General features: G+C 34.9%; 1 protein-coding gene across 11 annotated transcripts in view; it reads left to right on the forward strand.

Moving 5' to 3' along the window:
* Positions 1-17,489, forward strand: part of LOC126003964 (neurexin-3-beta) — a 1,607,127-nt gene that overhangs the window by 1,540,131 nt on the left and 49,507 nt on the right. For all 11 annotated transcript variants that reach the window (XM_049770305.1, XM_049770308.1, XM_049770307.1 and 8 more), the window contains one exon: positions 17,096-17,174. In XM_049770305.1, the coding sequence (XP_049626262.1) occupies positions 17,096-17,174 (79 nt within the window). The remainder of the gene's footprint in view (positions 1-17,095; positions 17,175-17,489) is intronic.

Below are 17,489 nucleotides of genomic sequence, written 5' to 3' on the forward strand. Positions count from 1 at the left end.
GTCCACAAGTGTCTCTACTTCCAGATTATCAGCTTCCAAGGAATTCCCATCTGGAAGACAGAGGCCTAGGGAGTTGGAGTTTCCAGAATTTAGTTTAAGTACTCTTATGATTAAGCAGATCTGCTGAGGAGCTTGTTTAATACTGTGAAGTTGTATGTTATTCCTGCCAATGGCAGTGGTATAGCCAGTGGAAAACCCACAGAAGACTCAGTCATACAATGTTTATAAAGTTAATCTGTCCTTCACAACTTCAAAAAAATGTTTTAATCTGATATCTCAAATTAGTTGGAGGTCTCAAGTATTTTACCAATTTGGCTGTAAAAATTAATAAAATAGAGCCCACACTTTAATTACATATATTTTAAACTTATACATATAAGCTACAATATTACTATAGGGACAAATGTTTTTAGGGGTATGTCCAAAGTTGTTCAGAGCACCTCTTTGCTCTGACTCTGTACTTGGGCATCAGAACTTGGGGTGATGGTTGTGAGATCTTATCTGGTTCTGGAAATCAAACCTAAGTCAGACATATGCAGGGCATGTGCATTAGATATACTTATTATATAGAGGAGTAACCAGGGAATTAGACTCCATTTGGACCTCTGTGTGTTGAGCAAATGGGTAACACATTAAAACTATTGTAAATCTAAACATTTATTGCCTTTGTCTGGAAGATACTACCGATACGGAAAATTAAGAGTCTGGTCCAATGTGTTCCTTGGTGTACTGCTTTCAAAGGTATTTAAAATCTAAAGTATATTTATTCTGCACTTAAAGATGTTTAGAGACTTCCTTGTGTGTTAATGTGTGCTATGCACCATTTAAACACACTCCCCCTGCATGCATTAATGTGTGCATCGAAGGGAAGAAGAGTAAGGGATGATAAATTGTGTTAACTGCACAGTGTTCAGGTAAAATTTATCTAAGAAAGAATAGTCTAATACATTAATGTGAATATTCAAAGGTAGATGTTTAACTTAATGGACTCAGAGGAACTTAAATATAGCATCTTTACTAAAGTCATTTTATAGGGCGTTTATTTATTGCAGTTATACTCACTCTCACCTTCTTTTATATAAAGAATTGTACTTAAAGGTATAAGTAAGACAGTACTGTGATGATCAAAGAACCAAGATGGTTATTCTTAGATATGTTTAGCCAAGGCTTTTGGGGTAATAAGAAACAAAACACAAATCTCTTTTCTCATATTTGCTGGACTATTTGTAAAAATCTTGGTTGAATAAAATGTTAGATTGACATGATTTCCAGATTGGCATACAATATATGATTCTTTAAACTAATAGTCCTGCAAATAAAGAATTGAGTCCCTGGTTCCTAGTTGTAGAATGAATAGCAAGACATGTTGCTTATGAAATCATCTGAACCCATGAGACTTTCTGTATCTTGCAAGTAAATATGTACTTACAGAACATCCTTAGCAAATAGTTTATCAATGTTTCCTAGCTCCTGACACAGTCAACAGATGATTAATAATAAACTGTCAAGAATGGGAAGTACTTTTCTCCTCTCTGCATTTCATTTCCTCCTTTAAACATGACTCCTGGCTCACCCAACTCTATTTAAATCATCAATAGCCATTTCCCAAACACCTACCATCCAATTAAATAGTCTGCATCCAAGTTCTGTTCTGGCACTGTAGTTTTCCTACGAGTGATTTCCGATCAATAATAAGTAGTGTAATGGTATTAAGAGTGCATTGATGAGTAGTATTATCTGAGTTACTGGTATTCATTTTGGTACACATAATAACAGTATAAAAGAGATATCATTATCTCAAATTTACTGAAGAAGGAAGCCAGAGTGTAGAGAGCTTGTGATTGCCTTGGGCTCCCATCCTGAGTTAAAACGTGTATGTTTTGTGACCCTAAAAAGACCTTTCTCTTGATATAGTTGACTCCAGATATAGTTGAGTGGACAAGTTATTTTTCATACTTGACCTGTGGTGAGTAAAGAGGGAATTCATTTTTCTCACCAAGAATTCTGTAGTTTGGAACATTGAAAACTGCTTAATAGACTCTCATATAATCAACCTGGCAATATCAGAATTAGTTTCTCTGGTGCCTTTCTGACCTTTCTTGTTCACTTAGCACCGTATGCTCGCAAAACAGCTGCTACATCTCCAAATGGCCCATACAGATCCAAAGAAGGAGGGAAAGCAGTTGGATTAGCCAAGATTTCCATCTATAGGGAATAGAATCAGCACTTCCAGAACCCCTAGCAGATTTCTTAATCATCTTGCCTGGTTCAATGCTACATCATCAGGACTAGCAAAGGAGGTTTGATTAGGCTAATTGCACTGCCATCCTGATCAAGGAAGAAGAACAAATAAATATTGACAGTGTGTGCATTTGCCTTTAGTGCTGCTCTACTAACTTTCTTTGAAGACCCAAAAACATGTTCTTCTGGGCCTCGAGCACATACAATACCATAACTTTCTTTCCTAAATTGTGGAATTAAAATACAAAATATAAAGATTCACGTTTTGGGTGAGGCCACCCCAAGCACCATGTTTCTAACCCTTCAGGCCGGCAGATACCCCAGCATCCCATATGGTTCCCCAAGCTGGGAGCGATGTTTGAGCACATAGCCAGGAGTAACCCCTGAGCATCAATAGTGTGCAAAAAAAAAAAAGTTAAAACAATGAATCCATAACATCTCAAAAGAGGAGATTAGAGAAACAGGAAGTTGGGGGAAAGGATACCTTACACTAGATCTTTGCAGGTCACATAGGGTTTTGGGTGAAATGTGGCTCAAACACTTGGCAGGGCATAACATTCTAAGCATTTTTTAAAAATATGTTTTGACTGCTTTACATAGTATAGGGAAAATAGACACTTTCAGATAAACATTAGAAAGACTTTTTCATCACCTCTCTAAAGATAAATAAGCAGGAGACTGCACGCTGGGAGGAAATCTATGCTGCTGTAAAAATAGAATGAGGCTCCTGTGCATTCTTCAATAATGAAGGCATGGAAAGGAGTTGCTTAAATTATGAATGTGGCTTCTCTTGTTTACTACTCAGAAATCCTGTTTTATTGATTTCTGTTTATTTCCAATCACCTAGAATAAGAAACTGCCTTGGTTAGAGATTGTGATCTCTAAAAGATTGTCATTAAAGATGCTCTGCTGTGGTTAGTTGTTTATTTTTTGCTCAGTGACTGAATCAATACAAATACAAACAAAATGATTTTTCCCTTTGCTTCTAAGAAGAAAACGGTGAGAAAAACAGGAAAGGCTAAATGAAGATGCTCAGTTAAAAAAAAAAAGCCCCAGTAAATGACATATTGATTTCCTTGAAAAGGGCAGAGTGTAAATTTAAAATATTCTGACACAGTTTTAAAGATGCCACTGACTCAGCAGAGTTGGCACTCATTGCTGTTAACTCTAAGAGAGCCACTTTTATAAGACCTACTTTTACCAAGATAGACCTCAGAGTTCTCAGATGGAAGTGTGCCTCACTCTCAACAAAGCTAACGTTCTTGGTTCTGTATGAAGAGCTCTCAATTCTCATTCTGCCTTCCACTCAAACTCCATGTATGCTCAGGATATTTCCAAGTTTTCACAAAATTCCCTGATTGTCATTCTTTTCCAAAGTGCTAACCTGGGGCCCAACAGATAGAACAGGAGGTAAGACATTGGCCTTGCATACAGCCATAATGGCCCCTATACTCTCTAAGCCCTGGTACCAAAGTTGGTCCATTGAAACACCTTTGAGTGTCACTCCTGAACGCTGTGCCAGGAATAACCTTTGTGCACTACAGAATATTCCTTCCTATTTCAAGTGGCTACACTGATACTCAGCACTGGAAATAAGTGTGTGGGGGTGTGTGAATGTATTATGAGGAACTCCCTACAATGTTATTTAGCAGAAGTCTAGGCAGGTCTGTAGCATGCAGAGTGTGTGTGTGGGAGAGGTCCACCCAGGCATGGAAAAAACATTTCAGTGAAGGTGATGCTGTTTTCTCTGCCAAAGTGCCCTTGAGAGAACATGGTTAGTTAAGACCCAGAGTCAGGAGGGCAGCAGAGGAACACCAGGGATGTAGCTTCAGGAGCATAAACTATTTGTCACAATTTGAGTTTCTGAAAACCATGTCAGTTCCCTCTGGTCTGTTCAAAAACATTTTGCACAATTGATCTCAGGGGCAACTACATAATCTGCAGAACCAGGGCAGGATCAAACTTAAGGGACCTCCTGTTCAAAGAGCAGGAAAAAACATATTGTGAATGATATTAAAATATCCAGACTTAAAAATAATGTTTTCCAGTGTTTTTCTGTTTTTAAGAAATTGTGCCTTCATGAGTTCTTGGAATATGCCTATTATGCTTTTAAAAACAATCATTGTGAGATAGTTAAAAAGTTATTGATGGTTGTTTCATAAATACAATTTTCCAACCCCCATTCCTTCACAAGTGGTTGCTTACAACTAGTCATCTTTTTATTTTTATTTGTTATTGAATGTCATTTTAAGCAAAGAAAATCTAATCATTTTACATAATTGGCATGGATTTTTGCCAATTTTATTCTGTGCCATTCCAATATCAGTCCTGTTTATTTATTGGAGGGTGTCTAGGTTATACGGAGTCATACTCAGGGCTTATACCTGACTGTTCAGAGATCACTTTTAGCAGATGTGAGAGACCATTCGTCAATAAATCTACAACCCCCAAATGCAAGTCAAGTTCCTTAATCCTCCTATTTTCTCCTCAATTTGAATATAAGTATAAAATACAAAATCATTTACCTTGATAGCATTTTCATCAAAACAAGACAACAATACTTCATATATATATATATATATATATATATATATATATATATATATATATATAATGTATACTTATCTATTTTGTTCTTACCAGAAGAGTAGTAATGGTATAATAATTTAGCTTAACTATTTTTATTTAATTTTTTAAAATTATACCACTCCCCAATTCCTTTGTTTATAGGGATGATAGAATGATTTATAGATTATCTATGGCTTGCCCTCTTTCTTTTTCTTTCCATGTCATTATCTTTCATGTCAGTAGTTTGTTGATTTTTAAAATAAAGTATAAATTATATTTCCTTAATTGTTTCTTAAAAAAACCTTTCTGATATCTTTGCTATCTGAGTAGTGTCAGTTCCAGAGGGGAAAACTAAGCTGTTAGTGATAACACTTACTCAAGAAGTATAGCAGCACTTACCTGTATGTTCATATCAGAATAAGTGTTATGAAACATAAAGCTACAAATACAAGGTAGATCAGTGTTGTAGTGAAAATTTATCACTAATATCGCTTGTCTGCAAGATGACATCAAATTTTCAGGCATAAGATCAAGGGATTTATTTTTAAAAATCTCATTTTATGTCCATGAATGTTAGGTTCACAAAATTTAGTTATATAGAGCCATCAAGAGAAAACAGGCACAGCAATACATGTGCCTGGTATGTGGCTGACTGCACTTTGACATGGACACAAATTAGTCCCTTCTGGGGCTGGAGTGGTGGCACAAGCCTTAAGGTGTTTGCCTTGTGTACGCCAGCTTAGGAGGAACCATGGTTCCATCACCCGGCCTTCCATGTGATCCCCCAAGCCAGGAGCGATTTCTGAGCGCATAGCCTGGAGTAATCCCTGAGCGTCACCGGGTGTGGCCCCAAAACCAAAACCAAAACCAAAAAAAAGCAAAAACAAAAACAAAAAAACAAATTATTCATTTAGTAACAGGGTGTATTCCTGTATATCACACTCTCCCTATTTTCTGGTGTAATCCTGGAGGGCCTTAGCACCTTTGCAGTTACATGGGAAGCTTTTGAAAACTAGCCAGTTTGTCCTGAAATCCTTTGCACTTCAGGTCCAAACTAACACTGTATCTGTGGGCTATCTCATTGAGTTGCCATCCTGTTGCCTGAGAACTGCCAGGAATGAGGGCCACCCAGACACCTGAGTAACAGGAAACTCAATTGGGAAACTCAATAAATAAGTAAATAAATAAACAAGATAACAAAATGAAATAGGAAAGAATTTCAAGATGGTGACAGCACAACTCTAAATCAAACACAAGGACTGTATGACTACAATCTTCTGTATGGCCACAGAAGATTGAATTTTCATCACCCACATTGTCAGTAAATACATGTCATTACTTATAAACTAACATCAGAGAAAGATCACTAGCCTTGCTCTCCATCAGAAAGAATGTAAACTCTCTCTCTTCCCTAATAGACATCTGTATTTTCCTTTGTAATTTGTTCTAAGACAATATTTAAATTAAAGCTGTCCTTTTAAGGCTATTATAAGTCTGGGAATGAAAATGTCACTTGTGGTAGTTGTGATTTTCTCATATTCCTAAAGGCTTTATCTAACAGGTTTATATAAATCAGAGAACTTCATTTTAATTCATCCCCAATCTCTTTCTTGGGTGGTTGGAGTTGTCTTCTAGATATGAATAACCAGGGATAAATTCTCCATGAAAAGGTGAAATTTCTTTGAACTTTTCCTTTATTGGGGTTCAAAGCTACTTCCTCCCCTTGATACTCCTCATTTCTTTTAGTTCTGATTCATATATATTCTCATTGCAGAACACCTGTAACTCCTGCAGTCTGTTATTAAATTCTGTCTAATGCATAAGCTTGCTTTGAGTGCTGCTAATACTCTGACATCTATAAATGACTTCTCTAATATTACATTGAATGGCTGAGTGGGAGATATTCTTTTCAGTGTAATAAAGAAATACAGTTTTGCCTTTTTAGCAGTTGTCTTTAACATTCAGTTTAATTCCATTGCTTTGCTCTGGGCAAGTTTTCTGTGTCAGCCTCTAAATTCTGGGTTGAACTAATATGTTCTTCCTTTTCATATTTATAGTGGTATTTCACAACATTTTTCTAATAGTGGGCCCTCTGACCTTCTTTCCTGAATTTAGCCCTTTATCCTACTGACAGCTCCTCTAGTCTTATTCTGTGGTCTCCATTTAGACAGTCTTCACTTTTTCACCCTCTTGGAATATCCTGAAGGCTGATCAGGAGTCATATGACCCTCCAGTTGAGAAAAGGTACTTCATAGCATCTAAACCTTGTTTTCAATTTTTTTCAAGATATAAATTAAGGTTGCCTTTTTAACTTTTTTCTATGTTGACAGACTTAACAAATATTCACCTGCACATATAAAAATATCTTATCATAGAAAACATTGATAACAGTTGGTATTTTATTCCAAGTAGTTTTTGTTATCCTTTTCTATGCATTTATTATCAGACCTTAATTCATTATACAACCAAACTCTGGGACATATGGCTATTTGCACTGAACTAAACGGTTACCTTATGTCCTTTTTTCTGCCAGACTTGTTGACAATATTTAGGATTCCCTTTATTAAGAAATTTCCTGTTCCAACTAACATTTAAATTTCATTTAAATCTTATTGCCTATTGGGGGGGGTAGTGGTAAGATTCAAACTTGATGATTCTCAATGCGTAATCTTGGCCCTGCCCACAGGGATCAATGACACCTAGTGGTATTCACAGTACCATATGGAATGCCAGAATTGAACCTGGGTCATCCTATGTAAGCAAGCATCCTACCTGCTGTATTATTGCTTTGACCCTAATTAAGTCTTCCACATTTGTGTCTCTACTTGTCAGAAAGGTCTATTTCTCAGTGTGGAGTGTGAACTCTTGAATTAAATAGTATAGCATCAAAATGACTATTTTACAAAGAAATATGATGTAAGTTTTTTTTTTCTATATTTTAAAAGCAGAAAACCATCCCTGTGTGACTTGGAAGATCATTGAAGTAATCGAGTCTATTTCCAACATGTGTGAAACCTTGAGTTCCTTCCTGGTAACAATTCCCCTTGAGCCCAGATTACCAGGATAATGATTATTAGGAGAAACTTATTCTTTTACAGACATTTCTTCTTTCTGAATTATATAACAACAACTAAATGAAGAATTGAACCATATCAATGTTGTTCATTCAAAAAAATCACACTGGTGCTTTCCGTGATGAAATTTGTTCAGAATTTTAACATTCATTCTCTGATACTTCCAACACTATTAGTAGGTCACATAAACACCTTCTTGCTTTTAGTAACTAGGCTGTTATTTTAGTCATAACATTGGAATAATTTATCCCATACAATTAAATTCAAAGTTGAAGTGGGGGAGATAAGTAAGAAGGCAAAAGTTAAGCCAGTAACAATGAAAAGACAAGTCACTGAGCTTCAGCTATGTTTCTGTATTTCTCTTGTATTGCTTAGACCTTTACTCAAAACAGCATTTGTGGTAAAAATTCACAGAGTTCCATACAAACCCAGGACTTTGTGATGAGCAGTCATCCAGAGAGCTGTGCCAATAAGAAAATGATCATTAAAGTCAGACCTTTATGTGTGTATAACCAATAATCACCTGCTCTCGAATCGTAGAGATGGTGTGTGGTTGGGTGGGTGGGTATTTTTTTTTCTGTCTCCTAAATAATATGTAATTTCTCTAGGCCAAGAAATAAATTGAAAGGATTTATAGGGATTTGCTTATCAGTAGAATACCACGGAGCATTACATTCCTAGTGCTTTGGGGAAGGTACATTGAAGTTTGCTTAATCTTCTGTGGTTCAATACTCCTCTTTCCCTCTGTCAGGCTGCCTTGAACAACAGATAGATTAATCCCCTTCTACTCACTCTCTTCTCCCTCCTCCCTTCTCCTTTTTCTGGATCCACCCTTCCTCATTTTTTGCAGATGGAATAAAAATATAAAAACTGGGATAAAAAAGATTGCGAGAAATAATGGGAGAAAAAAAGATTCAACACCACATTTATTAATATATTCCTAGAAAACTTAAGGTTGAGAAAGAAAAATCCCAATCTTTAGCACACACTTGGTGCAGCCTAGTTTTGTTGTTCTAATTTATATTAAGACTGCAAAGGGGTTTCCTTAAAGGTTAATTCATTAGTGGAAGTTACTATAAATTATGCCTTTTTATTATCATGCTCTATCATTTGTTATGTAGAAAGAATATGGGCACAATTAAGGGTATAGAGAGTGAAGGGAAACTGGTGATATTATTTAGTTGATTTCTATTTTGCCAACTGTCTTAAGTATCAGTAGACACATATTTTAATCAGATATATATTATCAGCCACAATTTAAGTTAAAAACTTTCCAGCCAAGTGTTTGGTACTTCTTAAATGTTTGACTTCAGTCAAATTCCTATAATGTAAACTTTCTAAAAACAAGAACTGGTCCTTTGAACTTTAATTGGCACATCGAGACAGAAGAAAAAATTTTGAAAGTTAGACTGATTTAATGAGTAATAGGTATTCATGTATAAAACCTTATTTCCAAATAATGCTTTATGTTTTGTTTTTAAAATCAGTTTTTTTTTTAGAGAATTCTATTCCAGTGACTAATTTTTCTCATGCAGGATGCATGATCTTTAGCCTGGGGCAATTCTTTTTAAAAATTTCTTATTCAATAGAAATATGCATCAAATAAAATATGCATGCAGTCATCTCTTGCTTAGCAAATAATCTCCAGGAGTGGAATAAGAGAGGAGAGAGTACGGTAATATCTTGAAAAAGCACAATGATATGAATCCCAGAAGAAATTCACTGGTTTTGTTCCAATAAAGCTACTTAGGTACATACAGGTGAAACACAAGGGAACTTAAATAATATATTCCCTGGTCTGCAGTCTGCATCGTTCAGAAAATACTTACGTTATACCCTCTTTACACTTATATATTAACACTTAAAATATTTGAATTATTTTCTCATAATAGTGTAAGTTGCTTCTTTTGAAGATGACAATATGGTGACCATTGATCTAACATCTCACCACATTTAAGATTCTTTTTGTATTAAACTGTGTTAGACAACGTAATAGTCTTAGGGAGAGCATCCTAAGATTCCTTAGGGAGAGGTGAATTGAAGACCTGTAATAAACTGGTCCAAGTTCTAGGTATTTTTTTCTCTCTTTGGTTTAAACTGAAAATCATTCAGTAGTATGTAGGAGGAAGGAATTGTGAAGTCATTATTATTAATAATTAAAGATATGTCTTATACTGTCAAGAATTTGATTAAGAAAATCCATAGATTAACTTAAATCAAGATGATCAAACTTCAAATCTCATTAGCGGTTGTAGGTTTATGTACAGTCATTGTGTTCTTTTTTAATTAAATGTGTCTCAACTTTTTTAAAATTTAAATAGAGAATAAATTCTCATGACAAAGGTGGTTGAGACCCACCTTCATATGTTACATTTAAAACTCCAACTTCATCTCAATATGAAGAAAAGAAAGAACTAAAGGACTTGAAAAGGTTTAATATTTTTTTAGCATAAAGCAGCTGCAGAGATATACAACCGTTTTCTGTGGGACTTCAGAATATTTATGGCCCTTTTTCTTTTCACTGGAAGGAAAGGGATCATCTTTCTTGAGAGTGTTATTTATAATTTCATAAAACTGTTTGGTGGCAGGACTTATTTTATCTGTGCTTAATATCACTCAAATCACTCTGCTTCCAAGGAACTAGTGTAGACACATGATTATTTCCCTGCCCTACCACAATGATTAGTCTTTTCTTGGTACAAGATTAAGGGCTATGGCTGAAATCTGAAGTCACAAATAGGCATCGCATATGCAGAATAAGGAAATTGTAAAGCCATCTTGATTAATTCTGATCACAGTAGCAGACATTTTGTCCAATGTAATAATAAATGAGGATGAAAATTAATATGGGATCATGCCTATGCCGAGTTTAGGAGGAAAGCTCTTCATAATAAAAAATTAGGAAAAAGTGGTTATGAAAATAATAACTCAGTTTTTATGAATTTTAGTGAATCTAAAGTAATGAGAAGATAAATATAACTACACATTTTCTTGGGTGGTCAGAGTTTTGAGCTTTCTTCTGTCCCAGATTATTTATAAGTAATTTTAATAAACATTGAAAAGGGGAGGGGAGGACATAAATGCAATCAAAACTCTTCAGGTAAAGAATAAAAAGGGCTCCTGCCAGAGAGATATTTTATTGGAAGTTAGGCTTTATGTCTTTTGGCTTATGAGTCCTACTACAGAACCAAATATTTCAACATGTGTATTCAAAATATGAAATGCATATTTAAAAATAAATGCACAATACATATTTTAAAATAGAGTAATCTGAGTTATTATTGTTAATAAAAGACTTGAATAATATATAGAGGCAGAATAATTTTCACCACTGAGAAAGGTAAGGTAAAGCTTTTATCTGCACCAGGGAGAAATGGTATAGGCTAACCCATGCTCTGCACACTCTGAAATCATGTCTAATAGGTTACAAAGGAAATGTGATAGATAACATTAATGAGATATGGAGATAGGAAGAAGAAAGGTAAACTGAGGAAGGACATAATATTAAGTTTTCTTAATATTGTTTTTAAATACAGTGCAGAGATTCAATTAGCTGTTGTATGACCATTTTAATTCATGACACCAGTCATTCTATACTACACATAGCTAAACAGATAATCTGCTATTCCATACCACTGAGTCTTTTGCAAAGTCTTGTTTTCAACTAGAATTCCTTTCTTCTGCTGCTCCTAGCTTTCATCTTCCTCCTGCTCTACTACTGCCTGTCCTGGGAGACTTATTTTCTAAATCTCTTCTGCCTAGAACAATCTCTGCTCCCCTGCTGTTTACTCCCTCGTCACCTAATACTTTCTCTTGTCATAAGATTCCATTTACTGTGCTGTGTTGCCTGTTTACTTGATTTTCTTGTCAGAAACTGGATTCCCAGGACAAAGGTACTTTATTTTAGTCTTCAACTTAGCCTCTCATAACCAGACAATGCTTGATGCATAGACATTCTTTAAATATTTATTGAAAGAATAAATATAGCATCGTGATGATATACTCATATCACCGATGGTAGATCATAGTCCAGATGTTATTGAATTATTTGGTTTTAGTTATTCTTCCTTCAATGACTTATTGATAGCATTGACATATGGGAGTCATAATATGTAAACATTGTAAGCTTAGCTATTAGAAATTATGAGCAGTTTAGACAAACATTGTGAGGAAAAAGATATGAAGAGACAACACAGACACTTTGATAATCACTCCCGACATACCCTTACAAACATAACTTTCAACAAGCATGGGCATTTAAAATACAGATGTCACTACTATTATGTACAGCCCAGTCGTTATGAAAATTAAGGAGTTCATATGTACTAATTGCTTAGCACAAAGTTCAAAATCAGCAATCGTTCAACAAGTTGTAAATGTCATTAGTAGATATGATACTAGATAATTTAAAAAGCTCTTTTCAATTCAAGAGAACAAGCTGTTCTTTTTGAGAAATACACACACTGCTACAATTTATTTCAACACAAAAGTATATTTCAATGTTATTCTACTTCTAGTAATTGAATTTTGAATCTTTGTACTGTTATGATAGTGAAATATCAAGAAACTATATATAGTCAGTAGTGTGCCCCCCACTTAATTTTTTTGTTTGTTTTTGGGCCATACCCGGCGATGCTCAGGGGTTACTCCAGGCTGTCTGCTCAGAAATAGCTCCTGGCAGGCACGGGCATCATATGGGACACCAGGATTCGAACCAACCACCTTTGGTCCTGGATCGGCTACGTGAAAGGCAAACGCTGCTGTGCTATCTCTCCGTGTCCGCCCCCTACTTAATTTAAGTCATACCTTTAACTGATTTATTTTTAAGAAAGTGTACAGAAAATAAAATAAAAATCCATTATAAAAAGTCTTGAGCATCCTGTAATATTGAATTAAATAGCAATTTATGTATGAACTGATTTAAACATATCAGACTTATTATTTTGTTGGGTTATTTTCGCTTTTTTAACATGGCAGGGACAGAAATATTAAAAAGGGAAAGTGTTAAAAAGTATTAATAAATAATATATTAAAAAAACAAAAAAATACAGTATTATTGATCCTGATTCATTTTTACAAGAAAGTTTGGGGTTCTTGTAAAAGCAAATTTTTCTGAGACTATATACAGTGTTTTATAGCAGTGCTGGCATTAGTGAATGGCAGGTTTTCCAGATAAAATTGGTTTACATCAAGACTTAGAAAGAGTAAGATTACCATTACTCTGTTTCATTAGCTGTTAGGAAGGGTGTGCTGAATTAACATTAAAATCCACACAGAATGGGAGAGATATTTCAGCAGGTAGGATGTTTACCTTGTATGTATCTGACCCAGGTTTGATTCCTACATTTCCAGATTTCCTATATACTCCCCTGAACACAATATTAGTGATCCATGAGCACTGAACCAGGATAATTCACTGAGCACCACCAAGTATGGTGCCTAAGCCAACCCCACCCTAAAAAATAACAAAATTTTGTATGGAAAGTCTGGATATGAATCCACTGGAAATCGACTGTTTTTTTAAATATTTAAAAATAAATTTTTGGCATAATCATGAGTCTTATTTTCTTTAGCATAACTCATGAAAAATATAATATGAGTGAGAGTTTATACTTTAAAAAGACAATAGCTCTCAGCAATGAACATGAGTTTTAGTGAAGAAGAAATCATTGAAGACAGAGTACATGTACAGAGGACGCATATTTATAATAGGGATGGCAGCCAAACTTGACCACTTTTATGGAATAAATTATTATATTTGTGTTTGAGTTATTAGTTTCAGCTAATATTAAATAGGTATCATATGCTAATAACAGATATTTCTCCTATTGCACAAAAGTTGGTTGATATATAGTTTGCAGTCTAAGAAATTTCAGGTATATATATATAATAGGATTCATCAAATAATGACCAGCAGAATTCCAATGACATCAACTCACTAAATACCCCTCTAGGTATTCTATTTATCTTAATTTACAGACAACAAAATTGATGCTTGGAGTAAGAAAGCCCCTATCAGCTCATCCCCACAGTCACTAATATAGGGAGAGGTGATTCTATTCCCTAAAATTTTTTTAAATAATATCTTTATTTAAGTACCATGATTAAAACCATGATTGTAGTTGGGTTTCAGTCATAAAAAAGAACATCCACCTTCACCAGTGTAGCATTCCCATCACCAATGTCCCCCAACTCCTTCTTCTCCCCTGTCCTGACTGTATTTGAAATAGACATTTTACTTCTCTCACTCATTGACATTGTCATAGTTGTCAATTAAGTTATTTCTCTAACTGCACTCACCACTCTGTATTGAGCTTCATATCGTGAGCCACTCCTTCCAGCCCTCGTTCCTATTGTCTTTGGGAATTATTATAATATTTGTTTTATTTTTCTTAAAATCCATAGATGAGTGAGATTACTATGTGTCTATCTCTTCCCTGTCTCTTCACTCAACATAACAGTTTCCACGATCATCCATGTATAGGAAAATTTCCTGTAAAGAATATTATGTTCAGGGCCCGTGAGGTGGCGCTAGAGTTAAGGTGACTGCCTTGCAAGTGCTAGCCAAGGAAGGACCACTCTTCGATCCCCCAGTGTCCCATATGGTCCCCCCAAGCCAGGGGCAATTTCTGAGCACTTAGCCAGGAGTAACCCCTGAGCATCAAAGGGGTGTGGCCAAAACAAACAAACAAACAAAAAAAGATTATTATGTTCATCCAAATTCATTTAGAAGATCCACAGAAAGAACCCCTTTGAGAAACTGGTCACATGAAGAGTTAATTGAAGTCCAATGGAAAGAAAATATGTAGGATCCAATGCATGAGTCTGCAGAGGTATTAGGGATCCATTGTGAAGACAGAAATATGAAAGTGGAGATGGACAGAGTGGTCCACCCAGGTCACAAGGGAGAGAACTTGTGTAATCTTAGTGGAAGAATTAATTAAGATTCTTCAACCTCAGATTCTAAAGCTTCTCTCTTAAATTTCTTTAAATTACTTTTTATTTATTTTACACACCTGGATTTACTGTGCTGATAATGATAGGTTTTCACAAATATAAGCATTCAAATATTATGCCCTCCAAAGAGAAAACTCTGTCATTCCTGTGAGCAAACAATAAAATAAAGAGGAAAACAAATTCCATTCAAAATTGTATATCCAAAAATCAAGTACCTGAGAATCAACTCAGCAAAAGAGGTGAAATATTCATATAAAGAAAACTATATATCACTAGCTAACAAAATAAGATAAAAGGAAATGGAAACATATTCCCTGTTCATGAATTGGAAGGATTAATATACAGTCAAAAATGAACCCTGCCAAAACACTATAGAGATTTAATGCAGTCTTATAAACATACCCATGACCTTTTAAAAAGACAAGTAAAAATACAGTTTAGTATGCTGAATAGCCAAAACAATTCAAGACTTAGAGATGATGGGTGGGTTTTGTTTCCTCAGCCTAAATTGTGTGATAATAATGAAGAGAGTGTGGTACTTAATTAAAGACAGAAATTCTGATGAACGAATAAAATTCAGAATCCAGAAACAGCACTTTCTTTGAATACAGTTACATTATCAGTTTAGGACTTCAACAGATGAACTCTGGAGAGGCTCAGTTCATTTCCAACTATCATATAAGGAAGCCATTTTCAGGTACCCTATAACTATTCAAATTTTCAGTATATTTCTTATTAGCTATGTTTCTCATTACATTCTTATACATTTTTATTTATAAACAAAACATTTAACCTCTTAAAATTTTAATTCTCTTTAAAAAGTATATTTTGGAGGCAGCAGGTAAGGCACTTGCCTTGTACATGGCTAACCTGTGTTCAATACACAGCATCCCATATGATCCTCTGAGTCCTCCAGGATGATTACTAACTTTGGAGCTGGGGTGATCCTTGAATATCATTGATGTGGTCCCCAAACCTTGTCTCAAAGAAGTAATATGATAAATCTATAAATTATTCAAGTGTTTACCCTCTGGGATCATGATCTACTTTATTTAAGAATCACTCCTAGCAGAACTTGAGGGACCTTATATGGTGCCAGGAATCGAACCTCATGTAGGCCATATACAAAAGATGCAACCCTTGGGGATCTGCTCACAACACTCTTTCTTGCAGTTTATTCCTTAAAATGATAGCTATGAGATATCTATATTTAAATGAGATTACAAACGTAAAAATTCTGAGTTGTAATTTTTGGGGTGTCACACTTAACATTGTTTTCAGGGGTCATGAACTAAGGTTCTGAAGGTCATACACTGCTAGAAATGGAATCCAGGGCCTTATACATGCAATGTAAATTCTGTATCATTTGAACCATATTCCCAGTCCTTTCTGGAATAGCTAATGCAATTGAAGAGTGCTTTGCTTTCTTTAGAAGCTGGCCTAGCTGTGTGCTGAGGATTTTGTTTAATATGTCTGTGCTGGGATTACATTACTAATTCAGCCAATTGCAGCAATTACATGAAGAAATTACTGTTAGCAAGAAAAGCTAGCATGCTAATTGTGAACTGACTGCAATATAGTATTCATCAGTTACGGCAGAAGCCTGTTGATTTACTAGCACCTTTTCATTCATTTGAGGTCATACAATCTATATATCAACTCACTCTCAACATTGTAACATATGTCTGTCTCAGTTGCACTCTTACACTCTTCAACATTCAAACAGATTTTTATCTGACCTTTTGATTATCAAAATTAAAATAAGGACCAGATAGATAATATGAAATTTAAGGCAGTTAAATTCCAAGAAATTATCCTTGTGGCTATTCCTTGTACTACCTGAGATTCCCTGGAGTGATTCAAGAGTTATTTAGGATAGTGGCTGAGCACAGTTGGTTTTGATCCAAAGCCGAAAACAAAAAATAATAAGAAGAATGAAGAAAAGAAATGTCATAAAAATTAGAATAGAGTTAGAATAGGAAAGACTGTGATTTTCATGGATAAGGTAGATATAGATCTCCTGGAATCATTTACAGTAGTCAATTAGTTTTATCTGTGGCCCATAAAGATTGTCTAGTCCCAGAATCATTCATAGCTACAAAGAAGTTAAAAGTTCCCCATTCTAGAGCAGGCCTCCCTTAGAAAATAATAATGAAGGTATACAGAATGAATCTTTGATGCTTTTACTCATTAGATTTCTTATGTCTCTTTTTTCTCTTTCTCTACCCCATTATTTTTTGCTTTGACATGTACAGCCAACATCAGATGACCTTGTTTCATCTGCTGAATGTTCCAGTGATGACGAAGACTTTGTTGAATGTGAACCGAGTACAGGTAGGTTAGGTCAGTCTTGTTTTGCTTGCTTTATTTTTCATTTGCAAAAAACAATACATACATATATGTGAATATACATGTGTTATATATTATAGCGTGTTAATGTGTTTATTTCCTATATTTATATATGTATATATATACATATATAAATACTCATATAAATGAAAGCATCAAATCCCATGGAAGGAGTGATAAGCTTTCAGGGGAATTTGAGGTCAACCCTTTGATAGTTTAATAAAAGTCAATAATACACAACCAAATTCTGAGCCACCGGACTCATTAATTAACCGTAGGAAATGTCTATGAGCCAATAGT

Source organism: Suncus etruscus, chromosome 3, assembly GCF_024139225.1.
Source record: "Suncus etruscus isolate mSunEtr1 chromosome 3, mSunEtr1.pri.cur, whole genome shotgun sequence".
Lineage (NCBI taxonomy): Eukaryota > Metazoa > Chordata > Mammalia > Eulipotyphla > Soricidae > Suncus > Suncus etruscus.